At 46.9% G+C, this 17,294-nt stretch overlaps 1 protein-coding gene across 7 annotated transcripts in view; it reads left to right on the forward strand.

The window, feature by feature from the left end:
* Positions 1-17,294, forward strand: part of tenm4 (teneurin transmembrane protein 4) — a 148,973-nt gene that overhangs the window by 107,278 nt on the left and 24,401 nt on the right. For 4 of the 7 annotated variants that reach the window (XM_086124913.1, XM_086124908.1, XM_086124910.1 and 1 more), the window contains 5 exons: positions 1,405-1,654; positions 2,398-2,418; positions 6,747-6,979; positions 8,693-8,847; positions 14,793-15,670. In XM_086124913.1, coding sequence (XP_085981039.1) covers positions 1,405-1,654; positions 2,398-2,418; positions 6,747-6,979; positions 8,693-8,847; positions 14,793-15,670 — 1,537 coding nt within the window. The remainder of the gene's footprint in view (positions 1-1,404; positions 1,655-2,397; positions 2,419-6,746; positions 6,980-8,692; positions 8,848-14,792; positions 15,671-17,294) is intronic. The other 3 variants (XM_086124909.1, XM_086124911.1, XM_086124914.1) reach the window with 1 other exon arrangement.

Consider the following 17,294-nt stretch of genomic DNA (forward strand, 5'->3'; position numbering starts at 1 on the left):
TTTTTTTTTAACAAATTATGGAAGATTTGCTACATTGAGAAACATGTTCCGTGTTAAATTAGAATAAATAAATGTTTAAAAAAAATTCTGCTGTAAATTTTTTATTAATTCACAGTGTCCTTGTGATCTAGTTTTAGAACCGACCCGTGGTTTACAGATTTTGTCCATGGGGTTAACTAGTCCCCACTAAATCCATTTAAATAGTTTTTTTTTGCAATGCATGTTAATCAACCAAGCAAAAACACACCCATGCAAGGTGTCTTTCGTCCTGCTCCGTCCCTCCTCCTCAGTGCGTAACTGCTCACCCCTCCCTTCTCTGCCCGGCTGTGTCATCTTTTCTCACGATTGCGACACATCCACACACATTCTACTCCCTACCGCAATACGTAGCTCCTTTTATACATTTTTATATGCTGCGTATTACCGCTGTCCTTTTTTTTTTTCCTTCGCCACCCAAGGGGTCTTTTTTTTTTTTTCATTTCTGCCAAATGGCACTTGAAAAGTGGATGAAGTGAGAAAAAAGTTCCGGCCTGTCACGAGCGAGGGTCCCCGCTTGGTGTGCGCAGGAGCCTCATTGGAGGAGATGAGATGAGGCGTGCTGATAAGGAAAAGTGCTCGGGAAGCTTTGATCTGTCACGGCGAGTGGGAATAGGCCGCCCGGAGGAGGAGGAGGGCGGCAGAATCCCACCCTGCTTCCCCCTCACTTCCTTGCCTCATCGTTTTCAGAATCGAGCCTAATTTAATTGCCGACAGCCCGCTCGTGGAAGCCGTCGCGAGATTTAATCACGCCCCGGGAAGAGGATGCTCGGCTGATCCTCGCTGATGGACCGAACGTTGCTCCGCTCAGACCACTCACGCCGGCGAGTGCGAGTCGGAAGACGAGAGACGCGCTTTGTGCATTTCAAACAGGAGCTTATGGATCGCACTGAAGGAGGCTCTTTGCGTTCATGTTGTCATTAAGTTGCCAAGACGAGATCTGGAGAGTAAACGCAGGGCTCGTAGCCCAAAAAATAAAATAAAATAAAAATGTGAGTAATGGACGCCTCCTGTAAATTTTAGCAGAATCGCCAATATTGGGAGTTGAAAGCATAAAACTTAACTCCTCCCTGATGCAAACATTTTTGTCCCTTAGTTGTGATGTATCACTTAAAGTGAAAGGTAGTTTTCATCAATAGTGGTTTGATTGTTGTTAATCTTTAACCCATTTCATTATTTTTTATTTTAATTATGTTAAAAAAAATCAATCCATCATGATATCAACTGATATCAAATACTGATATCGTGGCATCTACCGCGTCCGTATCACCCACCCCTGCTTTGAGCGATCCCAAGTCCCTTTTTGCACCCCCCCCCCCAAAACAAAAGCACGACATCCATGCGTCCCTTCCGCTGTGTCCTCGCCAGGCATCCTCCACATGGGCAACGGCGAGAACATCTTCATCTCGCAGCAGCCGCCCGTCATCGGGAGCGTGATGGGCAACGGCCGGCGCCGCAGCATCTCCTGCCCGAGCTGCAACGGCATGGCCGACGGGAACAAGCTGCTGGCCCCCGTGGCGCTGACGTGCGGCTCCGACGGGAGCCTCTACGTGGGCGACTTCAACTACGTGCGGCGGATCTACGCCACGGGCAACGTCACCAGCGTGCTGGAACTCAGGTAACGCAACGCCCGCCGGTACTTGCTTGAGGCCAGCGTTGAAAACAAACGCTTCAAAAGAAAGGTAGCGCCCACTATCGTTTTTGTCATTAGCGGGAGTAACGAGAGTCCACCCATGTCGTTTTCTTTCGCTCATGGTCGTTGAAGAAAATCTCACACGGATAAGATATTGGGACTGGAATTGAGTGCTGGATATTCTGCCTTGGTTGTGGTCCAGAACAGAGCAGCATGTGCCAAAGCACTTTTGAAGGCTTAGTGGCCTCATTTGTCAGCGTTACCCCTGGAAGTTTCTTCTTCTGTTTCCTCATGGGGACCAAAGAACCCCTCTCAAAACGTTTTTTTTTTTTTTTTTTTTACAAGCTCCAACCGTGCCACGAGTGCTTTGACATTTGTACAGCGGCGAGGATGGAGGCCGCCCATTTTTCGAAATCAAACTTGACCCGTGCGGCCACATCAGTTTGAATTCGATCATCTTCTCTTCTAGAGAAACAATCAATGTCTTTGTTAATGTCTTCCCAGATGAGCTCGGGGAGTTCCGATGTATACCATTTGATTAATTCGACCAACTAACAAGTGTTTTGTTTTGATTTTTTCTTGAACTCATTCACTCCCAAAGACGTTTTTATACGTCTTTTCAGACTTGGTCCAGAATTGGCTGGTACTGAATGAGTTAAAGACTCTTTTTTTTCTCACAACTAACATTTATTGTCTGTCTTGTGCCCTCTGACCGCTGCTCTTGGCAGAAATAAAGACTTCCGGCACAGGTAAGCCAAAGAAGACATAAAAAAGATGATTTTTCCTCCCTTGCCTTCGCCCCCCCCCCCCCCCCTGCGAACTTTTGAACCCGATTCCGACCCTGCCTTCAAAGCGGCGATGATACGTTGCCTGGATGTTACCGTCTGTCTGGTTGACTGTGTGTCTTCCTCCTGCTGAAAGCATTTCCATTTTTAACCGGGTGTCATCTCGCACGCGCCATTGCTTTGCATCTGCGTCTCCTGCTTCCGTGGCTAATTAGCGCGTCCGCAAATATTGTACGTGACAAAGCAGTGCAGTCATAGGGACCAAAGCATGTTGTGAATAGCGAAAACATAAAAAGGTATTTGACACCCGTAATTTTTTAAAATATATATATATATATATATATCATTACCCATATGAGTATTTTAAACTGTTAATAGGTAATAATAATGATAAGAATAAATGCTGCAACCCACACCGGATTACAAGGCACGTCAACATTGTAATTGTATGTTGATTTGCTAGCTTAGCGCCAACTTTACCTTGGTCATACATCAGCGAGGCGAGAAATTGCTGACTCCAGCATTTCATAGACGAACTTTAACGGGACTCTCTTTTTATCGCAAAGTTTATGAAGGCGTAATAAAAACCCCAATGAAAACCCGTGGAGGGGGCACAGGAAAGAACTTAGGGCGCCCGATGATTTAGAGAGATTGTGCCGAAGATGAATGGTGGAACATCCCCATTTTTGGATTCTCCCATCTTGTGAAACATTACTGGAGAAGATCTTCTATCCATCCATTCTCTACTGCTTTATACGTCGCGGACGCAACAGCTTTAGCGGGGAAGCCCAGACATCCCTCCTCCCCAGCCACTTCTTCCAGCTCTTCCCGAGGTGTTCCCAGGCCAGCCGGGAGACATCGTTTCTCCAGCGTGTCCCGGGTCGCCCCAGGGGCCTCCTGCCGGTGGGACATGTCCGGAATGTCCGTGAGGCATCCTAATCAGATGCCCGAGCCACCTCATCTGGCTCTTCTCAACGTGGAGGAGAAGCGGCTCAATTCTGAGCACCTCCCGGATGACCGGGCCTCTCATCCCTGACCCTGAGAGGGCCCCCTCACCCTTTTCCGACGTTGGATCAGGACTAATGTCTAATGTGGGAAAAGAAGGGCCTTGTACAAAATATTTGAATTTACTCACTTGTATTTGTGACGTGGTTGCACACAACAGAATCTTCTGGATTTCGATACGTTTTTTTAAGTAGCTATATAGTCTTGTGAAAAAAACGTATCTGGATGCAGATGATTTTCATGTGGGCCACCAGGTGACAAAATAAAATGGAGTCAATTCAACACCGTTTTTTATTTTGATTTTATCCCCCACCCCCAGTGTAGGACAGCATCGAAATGAGCAGCGAATTCATTCCGCTTAAAGTTACGAGCGCATCACTGGCGGGCAGGTGGCGGCGAGGCAGAGCCGTTTTTCAGATACGGCGCGTCTCAGGCGAAAGAGCCCCTGATTGATTTCCCATCACGGGGTCATGACTTCGGCCAGCCAACATGTGGTCAAACAGGGAATGAAAAGCCCAGTCGTGCCGGTCACTGGCCCCATTTAGGAGAAAAAAAAAAGGTATAGCACAATAGCAAACACCCAGCGGCTCTCAATTGACTTTTCTGTCTCTCTTAGCAAGTGTCCTTTCTCAAATATCTCCCCCCCCCAATGGAAAATAACGACCCAAAGATTCTGTTCGCCTTTCGACGACTTGATGTGTAAGTTTCCGGGTATTTGCACAATGGGATTCGCAGCCTTTCAATGGAAAAAAAAATCGGTTGAGTTTATGAAGGTCAATTTATTTTAAAGAAAGCACAAGCAAATGTTGTCGGAACCAAATACTGATGTTGAGTAGAGACAGTGCACCTCCATACCAGTAGGGGGTGGCAGTTATCCAAAATGTAGTGTGAATGACTTTTGTACCAAAATTTGGGTCTGTGGAGTGCCGTTCGGAATTTTGAATCCACCGTCCGAAACGCTATTATGTCAAAACCGAAAGCAAGTTACTGTGTAAGCACAAATGAACTGCCGATAATTTTATCGGTTTCAGCTTCTGATAAGCGGCCTGGCCCTGATTTTTTTTTTTTTTTTGAGCAGGTGAAATTGTCAAGAGAGAGTATTTGTGGTTGGCTTCGGTCGAATGGCTTCGCAATTTTTGGGGGGTTGACACTCTTGTGATGCTAGTCATTTTTCGTGTTGTATTTTCACGCACTCGTAAAAGCGCAAACGATGGTGATGAATCAACTCCAAGCGCCAACCGTCATTGCAGAGTGGTAAAGTTGATGCACCGACCAGTCGGTTCAAGGCCGACCATGTACGCAGACCCGCTAGGCTGATTGTCCAAGCGTAATGAAGTGCTACCGCCGCCAATGAAAATACAAGCTGTGCTTTTATCATCTTAATGGGCCCCTGCTTTTTTTTTTCCTTTTCACACACTGGGTGAGAAGTCGCCGTTCGGCTGGTCACAACCGCGTGTGTCCGTCCCGTGCCGTCACGGTAACGAGATTTTTTTTCAACGTTACTGCTGCAGAGGGTCTCGATGGCGACCGTCAGACCGACGCGGAAGTTGAATTCGTGACACATTCAAATGCATTCAGCGTGCCGTTGGCAACTCCTCAGTGCGCCGCTTGCACCGGACTGAAATAGGCAAAATCACGTCCCTTTGTTCTTGCGAGCACATTTGCATGATAAAAAGGAGATTTATCCAGGAGGGAAAAACAGCGTGCGTCGGTATAAAATGGGCAAAATCGCTGCCCGAGCCAGCGCGTGCCGACACGGGACAGAGAGGGGGTTGGCCGGTCTCACCCCGCGTTCGTGTTCATTGACCCCCCGCTAAGGATGTCCCCCTGCGCCCTCCCTCTATTTCTGCGCCAGCATGCGGCAAAATCCAATTATCTCCGACAAACTAGATGTTGTCGGTGAATATGGATGGCCAGCGCGCGGCCGCGTGAGCTCAAGGTCGCCGGATAACGCTTCCTGATTTTGAAAGCGCCTGCTCTACATACGCCCCCTGGAGCTGATAAGCTATCAGCTGATTGCACCCGGCAACGAGGATGCGGTTATTGAGGCTGGATACCGACCTACTCCACCTACGGTGTTATTTATTTATTTACTTATGTACTTGTTTGTTTGTCACCAACCACCTGATTTTCGACGTGGCCTCGGCATTGGCTGTTGCTCGACGGCCATTTGTCAAATGAAATCAGTCCCAACAAAGCCTTGCCTTGTTGCGGCATTCTAAGAAAAAAAAGGGGGGTGGGGGGGCGCACGAACACGCCCGAAAAAAAAGAAAAAAAAAACAACAATAGTCAGGCATGAAAGAAGCCTCAAGGTTAAAGAGTGGAGATTGGCTCTTAATCCAGTCTGAATGACGGCCAGCTGACAGCCGTCTCCAAAACGCTGATCGGGACCTGCCGAGGACCCGATAAACTCGGGTTATCTTTGGAGTGGACGCGAATGACTACCTTGCTTAGATGCACCCATGTTGCTGTTTTTACAGCGCCGCGAAAGACAAACGACCTTGCAAAAATGCCCGAAATTGGAAAATACTTTTGCTTTCCAGCATTTTCAACAAAGGAATACGGATTTAGAGAACAAATTGTTCATTGTATTGCCCGCCAACTGAAAGGTAAAAGTAAAACCAACTGAGCAAATGGTTTTGGAGCAAACGGCTCGCGCGGTGTGTTGTGCTGACTAGCTTTGTTGCCGTCAATGTCATCCATCCATTTTCTAATTCCGTTTATCCTCAGGGGGGTCCGGGGGCGTGCCGGAGCCCGACCCGGCTGTCGTCGGACAGTTAGGCGGGCTGCACCCGGAACTGGTTGCCAGCCAATCACAGTGCACGCATGGACAAATGCAAACAGACATCGAATTGCTCGAATTGTGTTTGCAGCTTTGTTTTTGTCCACATATCTCAAAAACAAGGGACAAGGGAGTCCACTTTTTGCAATCGCCGTCACTGTGTTGCTGACACAGCCTTGTCATTTTAATATCCCAGAGAAATTACGGGTCAGAGAAAGTGTCCTCGCGAGCATTTCTCTCCAGTCAGTGCTGCTGCAGCTCGTGTGCTATTACAACAATTTGCAAGCTCTGAGTAGATCTTCTGCGCACTCTTCTCATAAACAATTGCGAATGTGGGAGTCCCAACTAAAATGCCTGTTTGCTTTTTTTCCTGTCATTTTTTTTTAACCCGCTTTCATTTCATCTCACCGTCTTTTCCCCTCCAGTGAATCCAAATGGCCTGCTCTAGTCCTTGTTAATTGTGTCTCACGTGCTTTATTTTTTTTTTCTTCACCTTCGCCAACAGCAACAGCCCGGCCCACAAGTACTACTTGGCCAGCAGCCCGGTGAACGGCGCCGTGTACCTGTCGGACACCAGCACCCGCAAGGTGTTCAAGGTCAAGTCGCTGAACGCGCCCAAGGACGTGGCCAAGAATCTGGAGCTGGTGGCGGGCACCGGAGACCAGTGCCTGCCCTACGACGACGCGCGTTGCGGCGACGGGGGCAAGGCCGCCGAGGCCACGCTCACCAACCCCAGAGGTGAGGGCGAGCGGCTCTGCAGATGTCGCATGCTAACCATTAGCGCGCCCGCGGTGGCCTGTGTGTGTGATTATGTACTCCAGATACAACTTACAATTTGGGGGGTAGAATTACAAACAGTTCCAAATGCTCGTCCGCATTAGCAGAAAACATTCTGCGAGGAAGCACACACATGGCAGGAAAAGCCGACTAGAACAGCTGAGGAGCTTTATCTGGGGTTACTCGCAGACATGTTGTGTGCTTGCTCCCGTTTAACCTGATCCGGTTGAATGCGATTGGCTGATTCCGAACACAGCCACATCCCGAGTTTTAAGAAGGGTGTGCACACTTGTGCAACCACATCATTGTTTGTTTGTTTTCTGCTGAGCTGTGCAGGTTGTGCTGTCAATCAAGTTTTAAATTCTTTATTCTCATCTCATTTTTCATGTTGCCATTTGAGCGTCACTCAAAAAATGGCCGTATTTAAATGAAAGATATCAACATATATAAACTGTAAAATAAAATAATGCACAAATAATATACATGAAATATTTCTTAAATAATAATACATTTAAGTTAGCTCACACTAATTAATTAATTCATATTTCAATGAATTAACCCCAAAAAGAATTGCCAAACTTAAATTGATCAATAAAGACATTTTCTAAGCTAAATTCATTTTTTAAAATCAAATTTGTATTAAGTTGTAACGTTAACTACATTTTGAAAACAATTCTCCTTTGTGTGAGATCACAGTGTGCACCACTATCTCCTTTCGAGAAAGAAATCCTGAAGCTACTTCACAAATAATCAAGAAAAAAAATGGAAACAATTATTTGAGGGATTATCAAATGCTGCATTTGTATTCATTCCCCGTTTTTCCTCTTTAGTGTGCAGCCAACAAAAACTTTTTTGTTTGTTTTTTACCAACTGTATGTTAGCATCACCGGTGTAAATAATTATCATACTTCTTTATTTTGATTATTTCCTTGTGCTCCCCGGCGTCATCTTACCATCTTACCCCCCCCCCCCTCCCCCACCCAGTTCTCTATATTTGGACGAGGCGTTAAGTCATTTGATCACACGCTTGCGCACCTTTTGTTCTCCGCTGGCGCGTCAGTGTGATTCATACGTGCTGAAATCTTGCTGGCAGAGAAGACGTGTTAAAAAAAATAAAAATAAATTAAATAACACACGCACACACACACACGCACAAAGGTTTTCTTTGAAAACAACACATTTTGTCGCCAACGCTGAAATATTGTGACAGGCGACTACACAGGAGAAATCAGGCACGCAAATCAAAGGTAGACGCTAACGTCGGCTGCGTATTTCTCGGCGTCTGTTATGGGAAGAAGAAGGAAGAGAAGTCGATACATTCATTAAAAGAACATAATAATCAGTGCTACAAAAAAAAAACAGTTGCAGGAGAAATAAAGCCTGACAGGCCAAAAAAAAAAAAAAAAAGGTTCCAATTAGGGATATATCGATGATGATGATGATGATGATGATGACGGTTTTTTTTGTCAGATGGATGCCGATTCCACTGTTTGTTCCAATAACAGATTATTTGGTCGATTAAGTCAGGAATTAAATTTAAAAAAAATTGGACAACAATCTGTCAATTTTTTTTGGGGGGGGGGGGGGAATTTTGGAAGTTGTAATGCAACACATCAAGGTTATTGTGTTCTCTGCTGATGACTGCGCTGACTGACTTTTTTTTTTTTTTTAAAGGCATCACGGTGGATAAGTACGGCGTCGTCTTCTTTGTGGACGGCACCATGATTCGCCGGGTGGACCAGAACGGCATCATCTCCACCCTCCTGGGCTTCAACGACCTCACCTCCGCGCGACCCCTCAGCTGCGACTCCGTCATGGACATCGCTCAGGTATCGCCCCGCCCCCCCCCCCCCCCGCCCTCGCCGCCATCTGAGCGGAATTAACCCAGGATGCGCGCTGACCTTTTGCCGTCGGCGGCGACTATAGGATGAGCTTGAACTTTAACCCCCGCGCGCTCGCCATCCATGCATGCGCGTCCACTGAGGCACGAGCGCATATGGACCACTCGCACGTCCCCTTCCTTGAAACCGCCCTGGGCAAGGACACCGGAGTGGTCGGAAGAGCATAATTGGGGTGGAGAGAAAAGTCAAATGATCCGGTTGCACAAGTGTGCACCCCCCCCCCCCCTCTCCTAAATGGGACGTGGCCGTGTTGAGAATGAAGTCATCACATTCGAAATGGGCGTCTGCGCACCATTTCAAATGCCTCTCATGAAGCCTCATCAATTTCAGATGTTTTAGGAGGCTTTTGCTGACATTGTTTTGCTTTCTCACAGAACTGAAACCCGTTCGCGCTAGCATGACAAAAAGCGAAAGAAAAAGCACAAAAATTACCGACGGAGACTCCCGGCAAGGACTAGAGCGCCGCATGACAAACGGCTTGCGAGGCCCCGGCGAAAGACGCTCAGTCGCTAAAAAGCCCCCATTAAAAATTCATGTGGGCGGCTTCAAACACTCGCCAAGCCCTCACTTAACATCAGCGCTTCTCTGGAGGAGGCTCGTACATTATTACCTCCATCACGTGGGATGAGCTCAATGTTGGTGAATCAGTCGGACTCCTTGTCCCACGGCTGCAAAATGCGAATGGCACGGCATGTTGTTGGCGTGCGTCCTACCGTATTTTCTGCACGATAAGGCGCACCTTCAATGAATGGCCTATTTTAAAACAGTTTTTATATACCGCATTATAAGGCGCATACAATAAAGGCTACAAAAGGGGCTGCCTTTGCGTTATGCATCCACTAGATGGAGCTACACTAAATAAAATACAATACAATACACCTTTCTTGATATAGAGCTCTCACAACCGCTGCAGCTGTAAAAAAAAGCGCTTGACATAACTTTTAAAATACTACGTCCAAGAAATCTGAATATTGATCCATATATATAATGCGCATCGGATTATAAGGCGCACGGTCGGCTTTTGAGAAAATGCTTTTAGGTACGTAAAAACTATTTTAGTCATCAATTCATCACCCGCCACCTTGTTTACTTCAATTTTTCCAAATTCTCCAAATTCCGGCCAGTGAAGTCATGACCTGTGAATCGCAAATAGACGTGGAATCGCTTCGAGGGAAATCGGCTCTCGTGTCTATGACGATTGTTGAGCAAGCAGAAAGGACGAGCCTGGGAGCCCATTCAAGCGTCTTTCGCTTGTTCAAACTGGTCTTAGCGGTTCCAATTTGGCTTTAATGTCCTTAAAAGGTGCTATGCCGCAGGCCCCTGCCGGGTTCTGACTTCAAGCGGAGGAATAAAAACGTGACGGGTTTTACAGCATCCACGATAGCATTGCCGTTGGATGTACTTTTCAGACGGAGACTTGAAATGATGACATTTCACACTCGTCTGCCAGTCGACGTCATGCTGATGCCAGTAAAGAGGAGACGTGATTGTTACATGACAGTGTCCTGGAGTAAAAATAGGGAGAAAAAAAAATTGCTGGATTTCTTTCGTGGTTGCCATTTATTTATTTTTTGTAAGGGGTGATCAACTGAGGTGGGAGTAAGTCACATTTGTGAAGTCTTAATTTTCCAAATGCCAAGTCAAATTTGTGCCAAATTTCAAGTCATTTCAAGCATTGCTTGGATTTCGCAAGTCGTCAGTTGCGTGCATCTTGACGATAAAAGAATATTTGAATCTTATTTTGATACCTTGGGTGCGAGGCATGTAAAGAACGGTTCATTTTAAACAGGGACCATTCGTTTCGGTTCAGCGGAATTGCGGTTCAGATTCGATACGCCGTAACTCGGTTTGATTGCTATCATAACAAAAAATATTTGCGTGGACTGGTTTTCATTTTCAAGAAACAAAACGAGCAAACGTCCATGAGTTGCTTCACGTTCACAATGAGGCCACTCTTAATTAATTTGAAAAGAAAAATGGCGTGACTCTCACCAACGTCCGACATGAAACATAAAATTGCACATACACAGTCTATATACGTATGCAATAATAACAATTTAAAAAAATAGTAAAACCGCATAAACAGTCGGATTTTAAAAACTCGTGTACAATTTCAAAGAGTACCGTATTTTCACGACCATTCGACGCACCGTATGGTTGGGCGCAGTCTCATTAATGGGTGCTATTTCTGTATTTTACACATAGACAAAACACACTGTATTATTGGGCGCAATTTTAAAGTGGTAAAACATACGCCAGCTTAAACATACGGCATGCATGCGCGCACGCTAAAAACACGTTAGCTTGACGCATACGGTAGCATGCCAAGACATACAGATACAAGCTAAAAACACGTTTTTAAAAAGGCAACGGAAAACTGAGTTCCGTTGTATTTTATTTAGCCATCGTACAATGTACTCACGTTTTTCGATCAATCATCACCCAGAAATCCATCAAAGTCCTCATCCTCTGTATCAGAATTGAACAATTGTGCAAGTACCGGTAATCCATCAAAAACGCCGTGTTCCCTCTCGTTGTCAGTCACTCTCATTGCCATGTGGCTCCACAGAAATGATGCCGGCTTTGCCAAAAACTCGAACAACAGTGCAAGCAGACACGTTCGTCCAAGCAGCCACAATCCATTCGCAAATTGTGGCGTAACTCGCCCGGCGCTGCCTCTCACTCTTTGTAAAGTTGTGTTTGCCATCGATCATTCATTGTTCCCATGCCGTTCGCAACTTTACTTTGAACGCCCGGTTGATGCCGATGTCCAGCGGTTGGAGTTCTTTAGTCAAACCCCCGGGAATAACGGCAAGCTCAGAGTTCATTTGCTTGACTTGGTTTTTCACCGCTGCTGTGAGATGGGCACGCATGCCAAAAGCAGAACCGATGGCTTGAAGTTTGAACTGAGCTTCGTAGGCGTGTCTCTTTGTAGAATTTATTTTCGGGGGTTCTTAGAAACCAAAACCGAAGTTGTTTTGCAACAATGCACATAGCCACACTCTATACAGGTGTTGGTACCTGCTTGGGGCGTACCTTTAGCGTCCACTTACACGCCCACCCTTCACCCATTGGCGGACTTCTTCCCCGCATGCCTGTCCTCAGTCACTTCCGCCTTTTCTCTATATAAACAGCGTGTCGGCTGTCAGTCGGGTTTTGGAACTCAGCGCATAGACAAGACGCTCCGCATCATAAGGCGTCCTGTCCATTTTGGAGAAAATTTTAGACTTTTAATGGCGCCTTATAGTCGTGAAAATACGGTAAGTTAAATGTCGCAGTTGTTGTCTCTCATCTCTTTCGCAATTGGATCCAAAACAGAATTCCTTGAGTCCAAATTCAATCGCCTTTGGCCCTCCCCTCCATGATACTTTTTCTTCATGTGGTTGGCCTCTGCACTCGGCGTCGGCAACATTCTGGCGCGTGGCCAGGATTGCGCGCTACACACACACACACACACACACACGCCCTCATAAATCTTTCAAAAGCATAACAAACAGCACGTTAGCCTAAAAATGCGAGTCGGCGGTCGTTCAAGCCGAGTCTCATGAATACCAAGTCAAAGTTGCGTCTTTCGTCAATTTTTGTCAAGCACATCACAAGTTCTCAGCTTTGGGGGACTTCGTTTTGACTCCAGTCGAGTCATGAGACTCGAGTTGCATCACATCGGACGTCGGAATCACATCTGCGAAAACGTTTCCCTGCGTAGCGTAAAAAAAAAAAAAATGCTCACAAGCGTCTCGTCACTCGGCCTCGTGTAATATTGAACCGGCAGTGTTAACAAGAAATTGGTTTTAAGGAATTGAAAGTCTCCCCCCTTCCCTCTTGTATGTAAATGCATTTTCTGAACGCCGCCGGGCCCATTGATGTTGTACGCGGCCCGCGGCTATGCTCCATTATGGGGGGGGGGTATCGCCTCCCTTTTGAGCGGGATGCACTTTTTTTCAATCAAAAGCGGACAAGAGTGGCATGAGGAGTCAAAAAGTGTGACCAATAACATTGGAGAGTCGGAGATGACATTTTCTTTCTTTTTTTTTTTTCCTGTCGTTGACTCCCCCCGTTGGCCGTCAAATGAGGAAAAGAACGGGAAGGGATAAAGGTGGAATATGGTGGGCAATCTTCTACTTGCTACTTGAAAGCGGATAACAAGCTCTGCCTTGTATTGGGGGTCGTTACACCGGATGGCGAGTGTCCTTGAACGACTTCAACGAGCCGCCTGTCATTTATTTTTCAAACGCAGGCAACACGGTGCCATGTGGAAACGCACTTGATGGCCAAACTGTTGGTTGACTTGACGTTTCCCATTTTTTTCTGATTTTATTATCATTAAGTCCTTTGTGCATGTAAAATGTTTTTATGTTTATATATAAATTAAAATGTGTTTTATTTTTCAGAGTTCAGCATGTATAAAATACAAAAGAAAATCATATTTCATTTGCTGGTTGAAAAAAAATCCCCCATTATACATACCAAATATATCATATATATATATATATATATAGAGAGAGAGAGAGAGAGAGAGAGAGAGAGAAAATTCATCTTATTTCTGTCTTAACTTCTAAATGTTATTTATAAAATGTAATTACTTGCATAATGTTTTTATGATGATAATTCTCATGCGCATGTATAGAATGCGGTCAGATGTAAAATACACGGCATCATTTTTGTAATTATTTCAAATTTTATTTTCAACTTTTATTTTCAACCTCGATTTATTTTATTTTCAACCTCATTCGTTTAACTTTCAAAACATTCCCGACATGTATTATTATTATTTTTTTCCCCATGTCTTCAGGTCGTCGCAGGAACATGTCAAGGTCTGGCTGCCGTCATTTCTTGTTTGTTTGTTTTTCCATGGTTATTGTCACTTCTTCAATGTTCAAAAGCACAAGAGGAAAATTAATTTCTGTTATTTCCACGGATCACACTTGCTAAAGCGTGCTAATCAACGCCTTTGTCTCATCACTTGCACACAAAAAAAACCCCCTTACTATTAGTGTGCATTTTTAAAAAATCAATTTACGATTGCAATACGACACTTGATATGTGCTTCAGAATAATGAAGTGACATTGAGCACAAATCGCGTTGTCGGTGGAACAATCGGTCTTCATGGCGAAGGCTTGAGGCCTTCCGTCGTACTCCAGTGAGTGGCGGTGACGAGGACGCGGCATTTCCGCTGCTTTAAAAACGGCTGCGGTTTATCTGATCTTGAGCACTCCTCACGCCGCCCTTTTTCCAGCCGCGATTGATGACTATCTTTGGATCAAACCGTATAAAGAGCGGGCTTCTGCTTTCAATGCTACACTCGGCACCGCATTCGTCCTTATCAGATGATTTGGGGGGGGGGGGGGCGGTTGTTATTTTTCCTCAACACTAAATCTATGTCAGTTGTCGATGTCATAATGTATTTTATTGTTTCTTGGAGGGCCCGCACTCATTTAACTCATTCACTCCCAAAGACGTTTTTAAACGTCTTTTCAGACTTGGTCCAGAATTGGCTGGTACTGAATGAGTTAAAGTCTTAAATGAGAGTAAAGGTTCCAAAGCCGGGCTTTTATAGGGCTAGGGTTTCAAAGTCGGGCTTTAAACTTAGAACTTCCCCGACATCTCAAAGAGTCAGGATTCCTGAACTCCCTCCACGACACCGATGCCATTCGATTTTTTTCAAAAAGAACACAAAAACCCCCCACAAATTGTGGATTTTTTTTTTCCGTGAATAGCGAAGGATGGTTTTCGTGCTATTAGCCTAGTTAATGCGGCTAGCGCTATCCCACCTACTCAGTGATGAGATCCAAAGCGTACCGCAGCAGTGAAATCCTTTGTCTATTTTTCTTGACCAAGACGTCGATGTTTCCGATGTTTTGCCCTTTTGTAGGTTCGTCTGGAGTGGCCCACCGACCTCGCGGTGAGCCCCCTGGACAACTCGCTGTACGTCCTGGACAACAACGTGGTGCTCCAGATCTCGGAGAACCACCAAGTGCGCATTGTGGCAGGCAGGCCCATGCACTGCCAAGTCCCCGGCATCGACCACTTCCTCATGAGCAAGGTGGCCGTCCACGCCACGCTGGAGTCTGCCAACACGCTGGCCGTGTCCCACACCGGCGTGCTGTACATCGCCGAGTCGGACGAGAAGAAGATCAACCGGGTGCGGCGGGTGTCCACCAACGGCGAGATCTCCCTGGTGGCGGGGGCGCCGAGCGGCTGCGACTGCAAGAACGACGCCAATTGCGACTGCTACTCCGGCGACGAGGGCTACGCCAAGGACGGCAAACTGAACGCGCCCTCCTCCTTGGCGGTGTGCCCGGACGGGGAGCTTTACATCGCCGACTTGGGCAACATCCGCATCCGCTTCGTGCGCAAGAACAAGCCCTACCTGAGCCCGCTCAACATGTACGAGGTGTCGTCGCCCATCGACGACGAGCTCTACCTGTTCGACGCCAACGGCAGCCACGTGTTCACCCAGAGCCTGACCACGGGCGACCACTTGTACAACCTGACCTACACGGGGGCGGGCGAGCTCAGCACCATCACGGACAAGAACAAGAACGTGGTGACCGTCCGGCGGGACACCACCGGGATGCCGCTGTGGATCATGACGCCCGACGGGCAGACCTTTTGGTTCACCGTGGGGACCAACGACGCTCTGAAAAGCGTGGCGGCGCAGGGCCAGGTGCTCGCCGTCCTGACGTATCACGGGAGCTCCGGGCTGCTGGCGACCAAGACCGACGAGAACGGGTGGACCACCTTCTATGAGTGAGTTGTGTGGGCTTTTTTGTCAGATGTTTTGGGCTTTTCTGAGTCATAGCGGGGGCTTGGCTGCACAGGCCTCAATGGCCAAGTGCTTTCGGGGTTGACCATGTCATTTTAGGCTACGTTTCAGCCCTCTGTGAACAAAACAGGATTGCCCTGACATGTTAAGATCGCCACCGTGCGAATGAGCCATCGAGTCGGTCAGAGTAAAACAAAGTCGGGCGTGCCATAACTTGGAAGCGGTTGGTCGTGGAAAGCACCAATGCCGGCTTCATTCGTCTCCGCCAAGGCAACGGGTGTGCTCCAAAAGCTGCTCGGCAGCCACGTTTCCTCCTTAGAAATACTTGACAGCACCCGACAATCGTGTTGGACCCTCTCTGAACGTAACAGTCCGATCGCCGGCTGAAAGTGGGAGAGTGCCATACTCCCTCGCCACACTTGGTTTCGGTCGATTTCAACTGCCGTCCCCGCGGAACATACAGCGGAACCTTGATTTTTTTTTCGGACACAGAAAGAGTAGATCCTGGATTCAAAAGTCCTGACCTAGCATCCGGTTCCTCCAACGCGCCCCTCAGTTGAGTACCATTCAAACTCTGGAAGTTCCTGGTTTGGCCGCGATTCTCCGCTGCTCTCTCGTCATAGATAAGCCGAAATTAGAGTAGACTAGAGCAGGCTAAAACGCACGTCAACCAGGTTGGCTGGGGCGACATTCTCATCGATACGAGACGGACGACGGGGCGGCCATCGAAGCAGGAGAGAGAGTCCCTCGAAGTGTCATGGAGCGGGGACGTTAGCTTAGCATCTGGCAGAGACACATAGCTAGCTCAAAAGGAGCGTGTCTTATCTACCTATTGATATCCACGGCTCTTGTTTTCACTGCATGGGGAGTGTAGGTCTCTCGACCATGCTACTATTGCGCACAGTTGTCAAGCACTTGTTTAATTGAAAAAAAAAAGCAAGTGTAGCTCATAAACGCCGTTATTCTCCCGCGTAAGCACCAACACGTTAAATGTGGATATACAGTACAGTATTTAAAAATGTTTCCGACGATGAAACGCGTTGCAATTTTTTTTTTTTTTTTTTAGTCTATGGACAAAAAAAAAGTGCTTCAACGTAATCAGACGAGCCCTTCCCCCAATTCGACTGTTAGCCTTAGGGGTTAAGGTCCGGGTGGAAAGTGAATGGTTGACTTTCGGGTTAGGGCCACCTCCGCCGCCAGTTGAGCTGTTTATCTGAGCGCACAACCTCCCGAGGTCTGCGACAGATTGCCGTGAACATCACTCGCTGGGCAAGAGCGGCGCCTCGTAACAGACGTAATCCCATTTCTGTTATCGTCTAAAACAGGATTAGCGCCTGCTATGGAGCTGTCCTCATCTGCTCTCTGGCATGTAATGACACAGCGTATATGCTCATCAGAATAGTCGGGGGATTGCGATTCTCCGTCACTTCCAGGAAGCGATCCGTCCCGTCGCTTAATAGCGCCGAGTTCCAAAAAGGGAGGCTAGGGAAAAAAAAATGCGCGATGAAGCGGACGCTGCCGATCAGACATCTGTTTCACCTCGCCGGAGGAATAGACGGGCCTGATGCATCATCAGACGCTCGCTTTCATCCGAGCTGACACTCCTCA

This window comes from Hippocampus guttulatus, chromosome 12, assembly GCF_054856545.1.
Source record: "Hippocampus guttulatus isolate MCC_2025c chromosome 12, RoL_Hgut_1.0, whole genome shotgun sequence".
NCBI classification, from domain to species: Eukaryota; Metazoa; Chordata; class Actinopteri; order Syngnathiformes; family Syngnathidae; genus Hippocampus; species Hippocampus guttulatus.